At 41.7% G+C, this 12,989-nt stretch overlaps 1 protein-coding gene across 1 annotated transcript in view; it reads right to left on the minus strand.

The window, feature by feature from the left end:
* LOC311059609 (uncharacterized protein) overlaps nucleotides 1–12,989 on the minus strand; it is a gene marked incomplete at both ends in the record, with an annotated part of 109,653 nt that overhangs the window by 21,508 nt on the left and 75,156 nt on the right. Inside the window, 4 exons of the mRNA XM_084077613.1 lie at nucleotides 2,021–2,186; nucleotides 2,283–2,472; nucleotides 6,086–6,286; nucleotides 7,080–7,211. Of these exons, the coding sequence (XP_083933739.1) occupies nucleotides 2,021–2,186; nucleotides 2,283–2,472; nucleotides 6,086–6,286; nucleotides 7,080–7,211 (689 nt within the window). The remainder of the gene's footprint in view (nucleotides 1–2,020; nucleotides 2,187–2,282; nucleotides 2,473–6,085; nucleotides 6,287–7,079; nucleotides 7,212–12,989) is intronic.

A 12,989-nucleotide genomic window follows, 5' to 3' on the forward strand; every position in this document is an offset into this window, starting at 1 on the left:
ACAGCAGATCTACGAGGCCTTGTGAGCTTGTAGATCTGCTATTTTTGATGAAGAGGTTAGGTGGTTTGGGGAAAAAAGAGCAGAACAAGTACATAGTGAAAGGTCAAGTTTACTTCATATTGACGTTTTAAGTAGTTAAATGTTTGAAAATACACATTAACACGAATCCAGCATCATAGTGTTGTCAAACAAGTCTATGAAGCCATCTATGAAAAGTTTAATCTGCAACACAATGTTATACAATAGTGGGGGGTCTCTGCTTCATCTCTCTCTCAGCTAACGGGCCCTTGGACTGAAAAACATTGAAGACCCCTGCCCTAGGGGCTTGTTGTTTCCATTGTGGTCCTGTGGAGAGCTGTGAACCCCAGTGGTCCTTGCGTGCGGACCCCAACCTGATCCAGAACGAAGCGGGAGGCAGGATTGGATTTTTTAGCACAGATATGAGATATTGTGGTTGACACATTAACGCATGCAAGGAATGATTGCAGAGGCCGGAGCCCGCCTTCCTGGGTCTCCTGATGTACAGCAATGGACTCAGGGGGTCTGGATGTGGTGTTCCCTCCTGGAAAAAGGTGGTGTCACAAGTGGACTAGGCCAATGCACTGCATGTAGGCAGGGATATCAATTATAGTAAGAGAATACATTAAAAACTAGAAAAAGTGCTCCTCGGAGCACAGGTCTCCACCAGCGAATATTGGAATTTATTCCAAGATTGGAACTTTGATGATAGGCATGCGCCTTTGCTTCTTCATCAGTTTGCAGACAATGCTTCTTCAGTTTGCATAATAAGAGTTAGTTGCACTGTGTCATCAACTGTGACTGGAAAGTACTGTTCTTGATTAATCCTGTCTAAGCTATTTATATTACGTATTGTGATGACACCAGTGTGTCTACATAATGTATTGCTCCGCCATTTCTCAGCCATTTCGTGATTATTCCTGTCTTACCTCACTTTGAAAGAGGCCAAGACTCTTTCAAAGTGACACATCTATTTATAGGCCGGCTATACGTCATGCGTCTCACTAGCCAATCAGAGCACACTCTTTCAACGTATTGTCACGTGTCACGTGAGGCTTGACCAATGTTAGCTTGGCCGAGGGGGGGGGACGGAAAGTGAAAACATAGTCTCCTGGCGGAGACAAAAAAAAACATTTATTACATTGATAGATGGGTCTTTATTGATCCCCGTGGGGAATTAAGGTGTACAACATTCAAATAAAAAAAATAAGGTTGAAACAGTAATACTTCTTTTTTTTTTTTTAAGTAGTAGTAGCCTTAGAGTTTGACCAAGCCATCAACTTGTGGACTGACTGGGGCAGCAAAGTGTATAAACGATGCTAAATATATATATAGGCATAAGCATAAGGCACAATCTATCACCAGAATATGAACACACTCACAGACATATTTTTTGCTTCGATATACTGATGTAATTGGACGTCCTGGCCATTATGTATATATAAGGACTGAATCAAGGTTGAATAAATCTCCCCTGAGGAAGACCTACGCGAGTCAAAACCGGTTTTAAACTACAATTAATTACATATACTGTATTTGTTACATTATGCCAAAGACTTTAAATGCTTTTTAACAATATCCTCGGCTCATTGTGAGTGTGCTTGAAGTTAACCTGAGGGCTTCTCTGTCGTCATATCATCAGTGGATGTGAGGCTGAAATTTGTACAGTGTCAGCCAGCCTACACAGTAGGTATATGGATCACATATTATGTACAGTCAATTGACAGTGAATGTGATGAACAATATACAATCTAACCTAAGCAGGCAACTGTCATGCCACTGTAGTGTACATAAAGTATGAGTACATGTGCCAACTATATTACTTCCTCTATCTAAGAGCACACATACTGAAGATAACGGTTGTACCGGGAGGTTGACAGCCCACATTCTACTAGAATCTATTACCCTAGTAGAGTCATCCGTCATCATCCTAATCACTATCTTCATGAATTAAATCAGAATCAGAAAAATCATTCCAGAATTCATATGCATAGTTGTCAACGACTTCATCATCTTCGTCCTCATCTTCATCAACTATGGATGCATTATCTTTCCTCAGTCTGAGAGAGACACCGTTGAGCCAGTAGCGATCTTTGGGCAACTGCCCCACAGTTTCCCAAGTGTTCGTCTCTTCACAGTAGCACTCGATGTTATCCGATTTGTTACACCTACACAAGGAGAGGCCAACAACAGCCATGAGAGAAATGTCTGATGTGGACAAGACAAGACCTTTCCCAGACATGCATTGAGCAGCAGTGTCTTACCTGCGCTCAGGCCCTTCCAGCCCTCCTAGTACATAGATCTTTCCACCCACCGCCACCACACTAGAAAGGTAGCGTGACACTTGCATGGGGGCACACATGGTCCACTGGTTGGTTTTGGGGTTGTAGCACTCCATCGTGTTTTCTATGATCGGCTGCAGCTCCGTGTCCTCTAGCTGATAATGCTGACCACCTAGTAAACAAGAATTAACAGGATAGTGAACATTAGTCGGAGCCATTACTGTATGTGCCACCCAATCAACAGTGAAGTTGAAGTGAGTTTATGGAACTAAAGCCAAATTCCAATACCCCAAATCTCTGCTCACTCGCTCACTCACACTCGGTCCTCCAGCGGACCTCCAGTGGAGGAGCCGAGTGTGCTTGGAGCGGCTTTCACCGAGTGTACATAAAGTGCAGGCTCGGCAGTAGTTTCATGTCTCCTTGTGGAAGACTTCTGCATCACGTGTACACATTTTCTTCCATCTCCCGTGACGTATACATAGTCCTCCTCCACATTTGGCCACACACTACTTGAAACCCAAAACCATGCCGAAAGCAGACAGGTCAGGATTCCATTCATAAATGTAAGTTTGCGCATCCAGGCACTTCATTCACTATTTCGGGAATAAATGGCTTTGCACACCAACAATGTTAACTATAAAGATAACACTATTGCCATCCACATTGATGAATTGTCTATTCTTCTATTCCATATCTGTACTATTCTTTGCCTGCATATTATTCTATGCATGTATATTTGTATCCGTTGGTTGTGTTCCAGTGATCCAGCTGTGTGACACGTCATAAGTGATCGCCGAATTTGCCGTCACTTTGAAATGTCGCTGGGTGAGTGTAGACATTAGATCCCAACCCAATCGATTACTCCATCCTCGCATCTAATCCTCCCCTCCTCCCTGGGGTCGGGGCTAAGGCGCGAGAGAGCGAGTGTGAATGTTGGGGTAATGGAATTTGGCTTAAAGCTGATGTATGCACTTTGTTGGGCGATTTTTTTTATTTGTATTTATTACAAAGCTAAACAGCAAAAAATTTGTTAAATTGGTTAAATGTTCCCCAAAAAAATCAACTCTCTGTGACAGCTCAAAGGGCTAAGGTCCGCAGTCTGCCTCCACCGTTATTTGTGAGAAGCTCTGTCACTGGTCCAGAAATCATGGTGCCCAGGAGCAACAAACCAATCAGGATTGCTACTGGTTAAAACACATTATTCTAGTATCACAGCAGGATACGGTCACACTTATGCATAGGCGTAGTAGCCAACGTATGCCAAGGCATCAAAAGCGTGAATTTTCCATTTGTGTTGCATGTGTTTTTGGTTTTCAGCTCATTTGACTTACATTGGAGTGGTTGTTGGTGGTTGCTCACTGAAAGACAACTACAAACAAAATGGCAGCCAAGTGTGGTCAACCAAAGCGCTTCATTCCTACAGGTTGACACCCGGTCAAAGCTTAACAATTCTGAACTCTATGCTTGAATGAGACACGCGTCAACGCTGTCAATGGGAATCTCCACACATTTGCTCCAATAGAATGGAAGAGAATGGAACTGATGCTTCTGACATTGAGGTGTGACCGTGCGTTCAGACTGATCTTATAGTACACAATGATGGAAGCAACACATCAGCAGCTAATCCAATTAATAATGGCCGTGTAAGATTTAGGTTGACCACCGTCTATGCTGTAAGATCAGGCGCGAGGAGAAGAAGGCCAAAGCAGATGTTTTATGGACACGGTGAGAGAGGACATGCAGGTCGCAGGAGTCACAGAGGAAGATACAGAAAACAGAACCAGATGTTAAACAGATGATCCGCTGTGATGACCCTGATGGAAATTAGCCAAAAGAAGAAGACAGTTTTTTGCTGATTTACAAATGAATTTATTCGGAGCATCAAGCTGTTTGTGCTTACTTAATATTCTGCACATTGCACGCCCACGCCTCTGGGCACACTTAAATCTAACAAGTGTTAATCTGCTGGGCTCCTAGCTTGCCAAAATAAATTACCGCCCAGTGTTTTTCTGTAAATATATTTGTACTGCTCCTAGTATTGATGATTTATTGTATAGTATTGTATGTCTTTGTCTTGATGAATTGAATACATCGGATCACAATGGAAACAAGCCCTCCAGGCTTTTTGCGTTATCCTTTTAGCATTATTGTATAACTGTACCTTTGTACTTTTTGCAAACTGTTAAAGGTTCTATGACATTCATTTTCACTTTTTTTTTTTTTTATGTTTTTTGACCTCAATTACACCCAAAAACTGAACTTTGAACATTCAGTGGATTTTATGTGGTCTGGGGTTATCTGAATAATTAGACTGAAAAGTAATCTATGATTAGCCCTTGGAGTGTGAAGTCATAGGCCATTAATCCCACCCACTCTCCTCCTCGCCCCTCCCCTCCCCTCCCCTATCATTTCCTTTGTGGGGGGCGGAGCAGAGGCGATGATTGACAGGCAAAATCCCTCCACAGCGACACCCGCAGGCAAAGATTTCTCTTTTCATTGCAGTTGAAAAGGCTTTAGAAATGTGAGAGAAAAACACCTGCAATGGACCACTGGAGTGGAATTTTCAGTTAAAACCTTTTATACACGTTTGAAGGACCATGACAAACACTTTTAATGTGTTGTAAAACTGAATGGCATGAAAGCTTTAATAAAGTATTCAATAAATCAATCAATCAATCAACCCATTATTAATTTTGATCTCCACCGGGCCGGAATGACCTGACACGATTTTCTGCATTTCATGACCCTTTAACTCTTTGAACGCCATCGGTGCGTTTTCGAGTCGATTGCTACTTAATCCATCCACGCCATTGACTGGAAACCGCGTCGATTAGCTTTTTCATTGTTTAATGGACGATCGCGCTGTTCAATGTAACTTCCACCATCAGGTTCCCTTTGCACTCACTTCCCACACACCGGATGCAGAATTAGCGGGTTCTGTTTCAGGTTCTCCGTTTTATCTTGAAAAATTCGATTTTTAGGCCAAAACACGTTTTTTTCACACGGTATAAAAAACGAACGGAGAGCTCCAGTTATATTTTCTTTTCTCTGGACGACGAATAGTTATCGTCGTTGTGTATACCAACGATCTGAAACCCGATGTTTAACCCCGTGTTTAACCCATAAGCTAAGCTAAGCTGGCCAGCGGTGAGGGCCGTGAAATAGGAACGCAACAAACGGATATGACGTCTGCAGCCTGTTTGGAGGGGGTAGAGAGAGAGAGCAGAGAGACAGAGAAAAAACGTAACTCTTTGAGTGCTGGTCAATCTGTCGTGTGTGTTTATAAACACAGCCAGACAAACGATTATAATGGATATAAAAATTCTGTGACCGGTTGAAAAGGTTATACAACACGAAAATCGCTGGTGCTGGGTGAGTACATTATGAAAATACTCTGGCAGTCAAAGAGTTAAGAACAGGTATGATACCTGCAACGTAGATCTTTCCGTGGAGAGTACAAGCAGCTGAATTACTACGTGGAATCTGCATAGGAGCCACTTGAGTCCATACAGATGTTTCCTGGTTGTACTTGGCCACCTGGGGTGGGTTTGGCTTATCATGATTTGGAGCACCATCTCCACATCTCCTTACTGCTTGAATGACCCAGGAGGACACACATGGCAAAACATTATTACAGTAAATGTCAACAGGAGAAGGATGAATAATGTGTAATAATACCACAGTCATTTTCAGTTAACCATTATGCTTTAAAGACTTTACATACAAAACACAACCTCATGAAACCCAGCAGGCTGAACCTGCAGGTGCATAGACCCGTTCCATACCAATGAAATAGAGCAGTCCATCTAGTGGCACCACAGCAGGGCCGCTATAATCGCTCATAGAATAGCTATAAGCTGCCACACCAACAGATTCCATAAGCTGCCAAGTGTTGGTGTTGGGGTTGTAGCGCTCCATTGAGTCTTCACTCTTCTCACTCCCTTGGCCACCCACTGCAAACACATATCCATCCAGCATCACCAGGCCTAGGACCATGTGGGGTTGTGCATGGAAAAAATAGAAATAAATAAAACTGATAATTAGAATAAAAATCACACCCAGTGTGAAGTGGGCGGTGTGTGGTCATCACAACATGACTCACTTTAAAAAAAGGATAGATGACTTTTTTTTAAAGTCCATACTGCTATTCATAGGGCTGCACATGTGTCATGTGTTTCGCTAGCCAATCAGAGTCCTGAATTTGCAAAGTCAGCCAATCACATTACAGTTAGTGGTGATGACACTAGCTGTAATGTGATTGGCTGATATGAAAAAAGTATCGATTTGCATTAACAATGGAAGGGTTAGGGGGTACATAAATGTTTTGGTCGGTGTCCAAAACTCACTTATAGGGGGCGGCTACACCGCCCCAAAAAGTGATGACCGACCGTGGCCATATGCATTATGCCTCCTCTCATTGGGTAACCAAGGCTACAACTCATAGTGGTTCTTCCAAGGGGCAACAGATGATTTTAAATACGGTACATGGCTAGTATACCAACATGTTTTGACCACACACGAACTTCAGGGCAAAATGAGACTGACAAACAGATACCCATTAATTAGTGAACAACACGCTTAAGCTACATGATGTGAGCGTGTATTGCTGCATTTGTTACACAATACATTCATTAATAATAATATTGATAATTTAATTATGTAATAATAATAATTGTAGTATTATTGTTGAATTAAAAAAAAAAGTCTCCTATAATGACATTCCCAAAATAGGACGCCAGGATTGTGGTTAAATAGAATACCATAATTTGACAATCTTACTGAAGAAACAGCGTGGCTCATTCATTGGAGCCATCTTCAACCATGAGTTATGGTAAACATCATAGCTCCACATCTCCTTACTGGTTGATTGATCACTACGAAAGTATCCTCCGGCCAAATACAGAATAGAGCCTATGGTGGAAGAAAGAAACATTTTAACATGCATTCACAACTTGAAATATCGGTAACACTTTCTATGAAGGTTGCCTCTATAATGCTTTATAAGCTCATTCATAATGCATTGTAATGCCCTTATAAGGCATTATAATGCTCATTATAAATGTTTATAATCATGACTTATAACCATGTTTATAACGTATTATAACTGCTGGTCATAATGCATTATTATGCTGAGTGGAACAGCACATTATAACTACCCTAGCTTAGTTGTAAAGGCTCATAGAGAAGTGCTGTAATGAGTCATAACGCATTATAACCAAATGTTCATTAAATGGAATAATGTCTTATAAACTTCAATAATATGCTATAACATGACTTTGAGACCTTTAAGTAAAGTGGCCACATATTCATGCAATATTAGACATTGTATCATGCTATACCCTATAGCACGACACAGTGACCTTTAAGTAAAGTGGAAACATTCTTTAATGGTTATTAGCACTTGTATCATACTATAATATCCTATAGCACAACGTAGTGACCTTTTGAGAGAGTCAGCACGGTGCCCACCGGACACTTTTGTCAACGGGGGGGGGGGCGGGGTGCAGCTGCGCAAGTGAAATTCCGCCGATTTTAGAAGTTTTTTTTTCTCTCACATCGTTTGGTGAAGCCATTATAATGGCTTTACCATTATAATGTAACACTTTCTATGAATGTCGCCTCTATAATGCTTTATAAGCTCATTCATAATGCATTATAATGCCCTAAGGCATTATAATCAGGGGTGCACATAACTGGTGCGCAGGTGCGCATGCGCACCCAAAATAAAAAATGAGCACCACATCAGACGACGCAAGGCGCTTTTGCGTACCAACAGCTGGGATAGGAATTTCCAAGCTTTTATTTTTTAGCAAAACTAAAAAATAAAAGCTTGTCCTGATGTACAATTTCTTAGCACTGTTTTTATTCCACTTGTTATTGGAACCGTTGGAGCTGTTTTTTTTATGAATTTCTGTGAATGTATTGGCTTGATAAGTGAAACATCACAATAGTATAGAAGATATTTGTGCGCACCAGTTATGTGCACCCCTGATTATAATGCCTTAGGGCATTATAATGCATTATGAATGAGCTTATAAAGCATTATAGAGGCGACATTCATAGAAAGTGTTACCCAAATATCTTCTATACTATTGTGATGTTTCACTTATCAAGCCAATACATTCACAGAAATTCATAAAAAAAACAGCTCCAACAGTTCCAATAACAAGTGGAATAAAAACAGTGCTAAGAAATTGTACATCAGGACAAGCTCCTAATAAGCCAGCTCATCGAGCCAATGGAATGGTAGACCATTTCATGCAACTGCTGCAGAATACAAAAATTTGCTTTGGCCCATACAGCTTTTGAATGGGCAAGGCACAACATTGGTAGAGCTTCCTCTGGTTGAATAACTGCACTGTACTGTACTGACCTTGGAAAAGTAATTATGTAGATATTTAGATGTAGCATTGTTGATTTAAGTTGATGGTAATCCTCACCTGACATAACCACAGCATGCCCACGCATTTTCTTCATGGGCAGAAGTCCCAGGGTCTTCCACTGAGAGGTCAGGGGATCGAAGCTCTCAACCTTGTGAAACTCCTTGTAATAACCTATTCCTCCCACGATCACTATCACTACAACAAGCAGGAGAGAAGTAGCAGTTGAGCCAGAGTAGATTTAAAGAGCAATTACAGTTTGGTAGAAGTTTGGTTCATGTATTTAACTTGAGGTAATGTAACTCAGAATATTGGCGAGATCTCTTGTTCGGTTAATTAGAAACTGACCATCCAAAATAGTCTCCTCATTTACTTACACTGCAAGGTGAAACAAAACCAAGTCATTAAGGAGGCCTGGACTGGATCTGGAGATCCGGATCTTCAAACAGCTAAATCAACACAAGTTTAAATTTTTCTGGGTTTTGTGATGTTATATTATTCGAAGAATCTGCTTTGTTTACATTCCTTTATGTACTAAAAGAGAGACAGCTTTTCACTGTGCAATGTAAATTCAGACTTGAAGATCAAAGTGACCCGTCACCTTGGCATCTTCACTTCAGATGGAATAATTCAACTGAAGCGACGTTCGCTACCCCGACTCGGTCTGTTTTTGACAGCTGGATTATAAACGATGATGAGATCGATATATTTTAGTAATGAAATAGAACATAGTTGCTCAATCTTTCTTTCGTTTTTCACTTTGGGTGTTTTTGTAACTCCGAGAGGGTACATATGGAACCAAATGGACACGGGTTACATCCCAGAGTTAAATTAACACCGGTAAATGAAGGTCTCTTAAATTTTTTATTTGTTGTATGCCTGCAAACAAATAAAGTCCACAAATTGGTATTTGAGTCAACAAACTGCGTGACTCCCAGAGGGGAGGACAAGGACCTGCTCTGTGCTCAGTCATCCCCGGGCAGGAGACACACACAGGTCTGTATTTACTTCCTGATCGTCTGGCTGTCCGATGCTGGTATGTTGCCCAATCAGAGGACTGACTTTACGCATTCATATGTGCTAGGTGCTTATGCTTACACATCTCTTTGAGGACTATGTGATTGGCGTGTCCCTGATGATGTGACATGATACCTGATTACCATGACACCATGATACCTGAGGTGACATGATACCTGAGGTGCGTCACGTCTCACACCTGCTTTCACACACTCACTGAAAAAGTTAGCCTAATTAGAATACTAATTGTTTCTGTTGTGTGTAGGTGAAGCAGATTGTATAACATAATAAAGACATGCATTTTAATACACAATCCCTCAGAACTCTGCTCAGCTGTTTCCAAAGCTCTGTTAACTGCATGGTCTTCATTCTCTCAAGTTCAGTCTAATGTTTCTGTGGCTTATTGTGCATATTGCTTGGCCCCTGTATTGCAGCTATATTTAAACATAATACACACACACTGACTGAAAATAAAAACATTGCACTTCATGTCAAAAAGGTTGCCGACCCTTGCAATAGAAGATAAATACAGCAGAAGCAATAATTATGTGAGCCCTGGTAGTCACAGTAGTCTCTACATTAGTGAAATATTATGATAGCCATAATTCGCAGTCACTGAATGATTCCAGAATAAATTGGTATACAATTTCAAAGTTATTGGTAACAAAACCTATCTAGAAAGGCATAGAACTCTATATCAAAGCTTGAATTGTAAACTCAAAATAATTAAATCATACTGCAACAACCATTATGAAGCCTGAATTGCAAACTAGGCTCTTTACCGGCAGGTATGTTTGCACATTGTCTCAGCACAAAAAAGAAAAAACGTTGTGTTTTTTGCACCATCATCAGTTGCAACATGCATGCATGTGTGAGGCAGGGTACCTGTGGTCCTCCCTGGGCGTGCTGTGTTACAGTGAGGCACCAGATCCTGGTCCTTGGCCTCAGAGATGAACCTCTGGCAGCCCTGATGTTCTTTCACCACATCCAGACGCTCAATCACAGTGTGGAGGTAGGAGGGACTGATGAGAGGCAGACGGATTTGCTCTAGCACCTTGAAGAACACAAATTATTTACTAATCCAATTGGATATTGGGTGAACAACATTGCACTTTGAGATTTGTTTCAAATGTAAAACGTAGGGGTGTGCCGATATATCGTCCCGCGATATATCGCGATTTTTCGGGTCAGGTGTCATACTATTTGGATTCAAAACGGCTGTTGTAGCTGAAAAGCTACAAGTTTGCGTGTCTGAATAATGCAAAAACAGAATTATTTGTTTGCATTTTCTTTTTTTCTCCTCCATATATTTTCATAATAAAAAAAGTGCGTATCGTATCGTATCGAAATCGTATCGAAGTTGTGAGCCAAATATCGTATCGTATCGTTTCGTGAAATTAGTGTATCGGCACACCCCTAGTAAAACGCATTATAAATACGATGTATTATTATTATGTCTCCGCCAGGCCAGGCGGCCGAAGGCCGGAGACTATGATTTCACCCGTTGTCCGTCCGTCAATGTATCAGTCTGTGTCTGGGAACAGCTTATCTCTGTCTCCGTTGGACCGACCCACGTAAAACTTTGCAAGCACACTCCCTGGAAGCCAGAGAAGAACCTCTACTCCTAATGTTTCAAATCGGCCACCATGAGGCAGATCTTTGCAAAACATTTGTTATATTGTCCAAACCTCCCGCAAATCTGTACACCGTATCTCTGTAGTCATGTGATCAAGACGTATCTGTCAAGAGTTTTCAGATTCCATTCCGACAATTCGCTTTGAAAGTTTGCAGGAGGGGCCCGTTTTGCACGACATGCCACAAACACCGCTGGAGCGATCAGAGATAAACTTTTCACACACACTCCCAGTAGGCCACACTGATTTTTGTCTCGCCCCCTAGTGGGGGGAAGAGACTTCGGGACCCAAAAGTCAGTCTGTGGCCTCAGTTAATCAAACACAGCTTTTTTTTGTTTTAACCAATCACGTCGCTTATACAGGGTCGTGTGAGGGGGACAGCCCGGGGCACGAGTTTCTCTCACTCCTGCGGTCTACCGATTGCGATTGGATGCTTCCCTTCTAGTCCAGCAGCTTAAGTAAAGTTTTTGGAAGAATCGTTCACTTTGTGATACAAGCAATACATTTTGCACAAAGTTTCTCCTGGACCTACTTTTCCCAAATGACCATTAGCCACGCAAAAAAAAAATACCAGAGGTTAGTCATTGGTTTCTCAATACGAGTCTGCATCTCAGGTCAAAGTAGCCAGTGAAGATGTCAGACACCATGAGCAGTCTTACCAGTCTCAGAAAACCTTCAGAGACAAGGTTCAGAAGTTGCTCTGTGTTAAGCCCCTTACAGACCAAACAGACTGGTTCTGACTACTTCAGACTGCAACAGACTGGTATTTGGTTGGCAAAAGTTGGCATTTAGTCTGTCAGCCGACTTGCCATTGAAATGCTAATGCCCAGCCCAATGTGGGAACCCATTTACAAATAAAAAGGAAAAACAGCGCCCCCTCTGCTGTTCTTGAGACATTGCTTTCAGCCTAGGGTATAGGGCAGCCAGGTCTGCTTATTATAAGCGACTTTGGGCTCGGTTCCCTGCAAAGTCACTTGTAAGTGGATGTTCCCTAGCCTGGGTGCCAGCCTGCTTCGCTACGTTCGGCGGATTTTTTTTTCTCTCTGCGCTTCTCAGTCTGGAATGCCTCCTATCTCCAGGAGGCGGGACACAGCAGCCAAGGTTCCAAACCTGCCGTGGCTTCTGATTGGTCTGTGGTGCGGGGCGGGACAAAAAAAACGGTGTGATCGTTTTGATTCGTCATTCGTTTGAACAACATCCAATCAGCAACGACGTTGCCGAACGTAACTTATGTAGTTCCTGTGTACTTCCTGTGTAGTTCTGAAAGACGAGTCAATCGGGTGCATTCCAGACTGAGAAGCGGAGAGAGAAAAAAAGTCCGCCGAACGCAGCGAAGCAGGCTGGCACCCAGGCTAGATGTTCCCAGCGTTTTTTCTTTTTTTCTTCACTGATGCGCAGTGGTGTAAAGTAACAAGTACATTTACTCAAGTACTGTACTTCAGTACAATTTTGAGGTACTTTTACCTTACACCTTACTGGAGTATTTCCAATTGTCTATACTTTTACTCCACAACAATTATTTGAAATGTTTAGTTACTAGTTAATTTGCAGATATAAATCATTATAAAACATACATTAACCACTTTAGCCCTACTTTATACCTATAAGCTATTTGAAAATAGCAGATCTACAAGCTCACAACGTGTTGCGATGCACAC

Source organism: Gymnoscopelus microlampas (genome assembly GCF_963454915.1).
Source record: "Gymnoscopelus microlampas genome assembly, chromosome: 14".
NCBI lineage: Eukaryota > Metazoa > Chordata > Actinopteri > Myctophiformes > Myctophidae > Gymnoscopelus > Gymnoscopelus microlampas.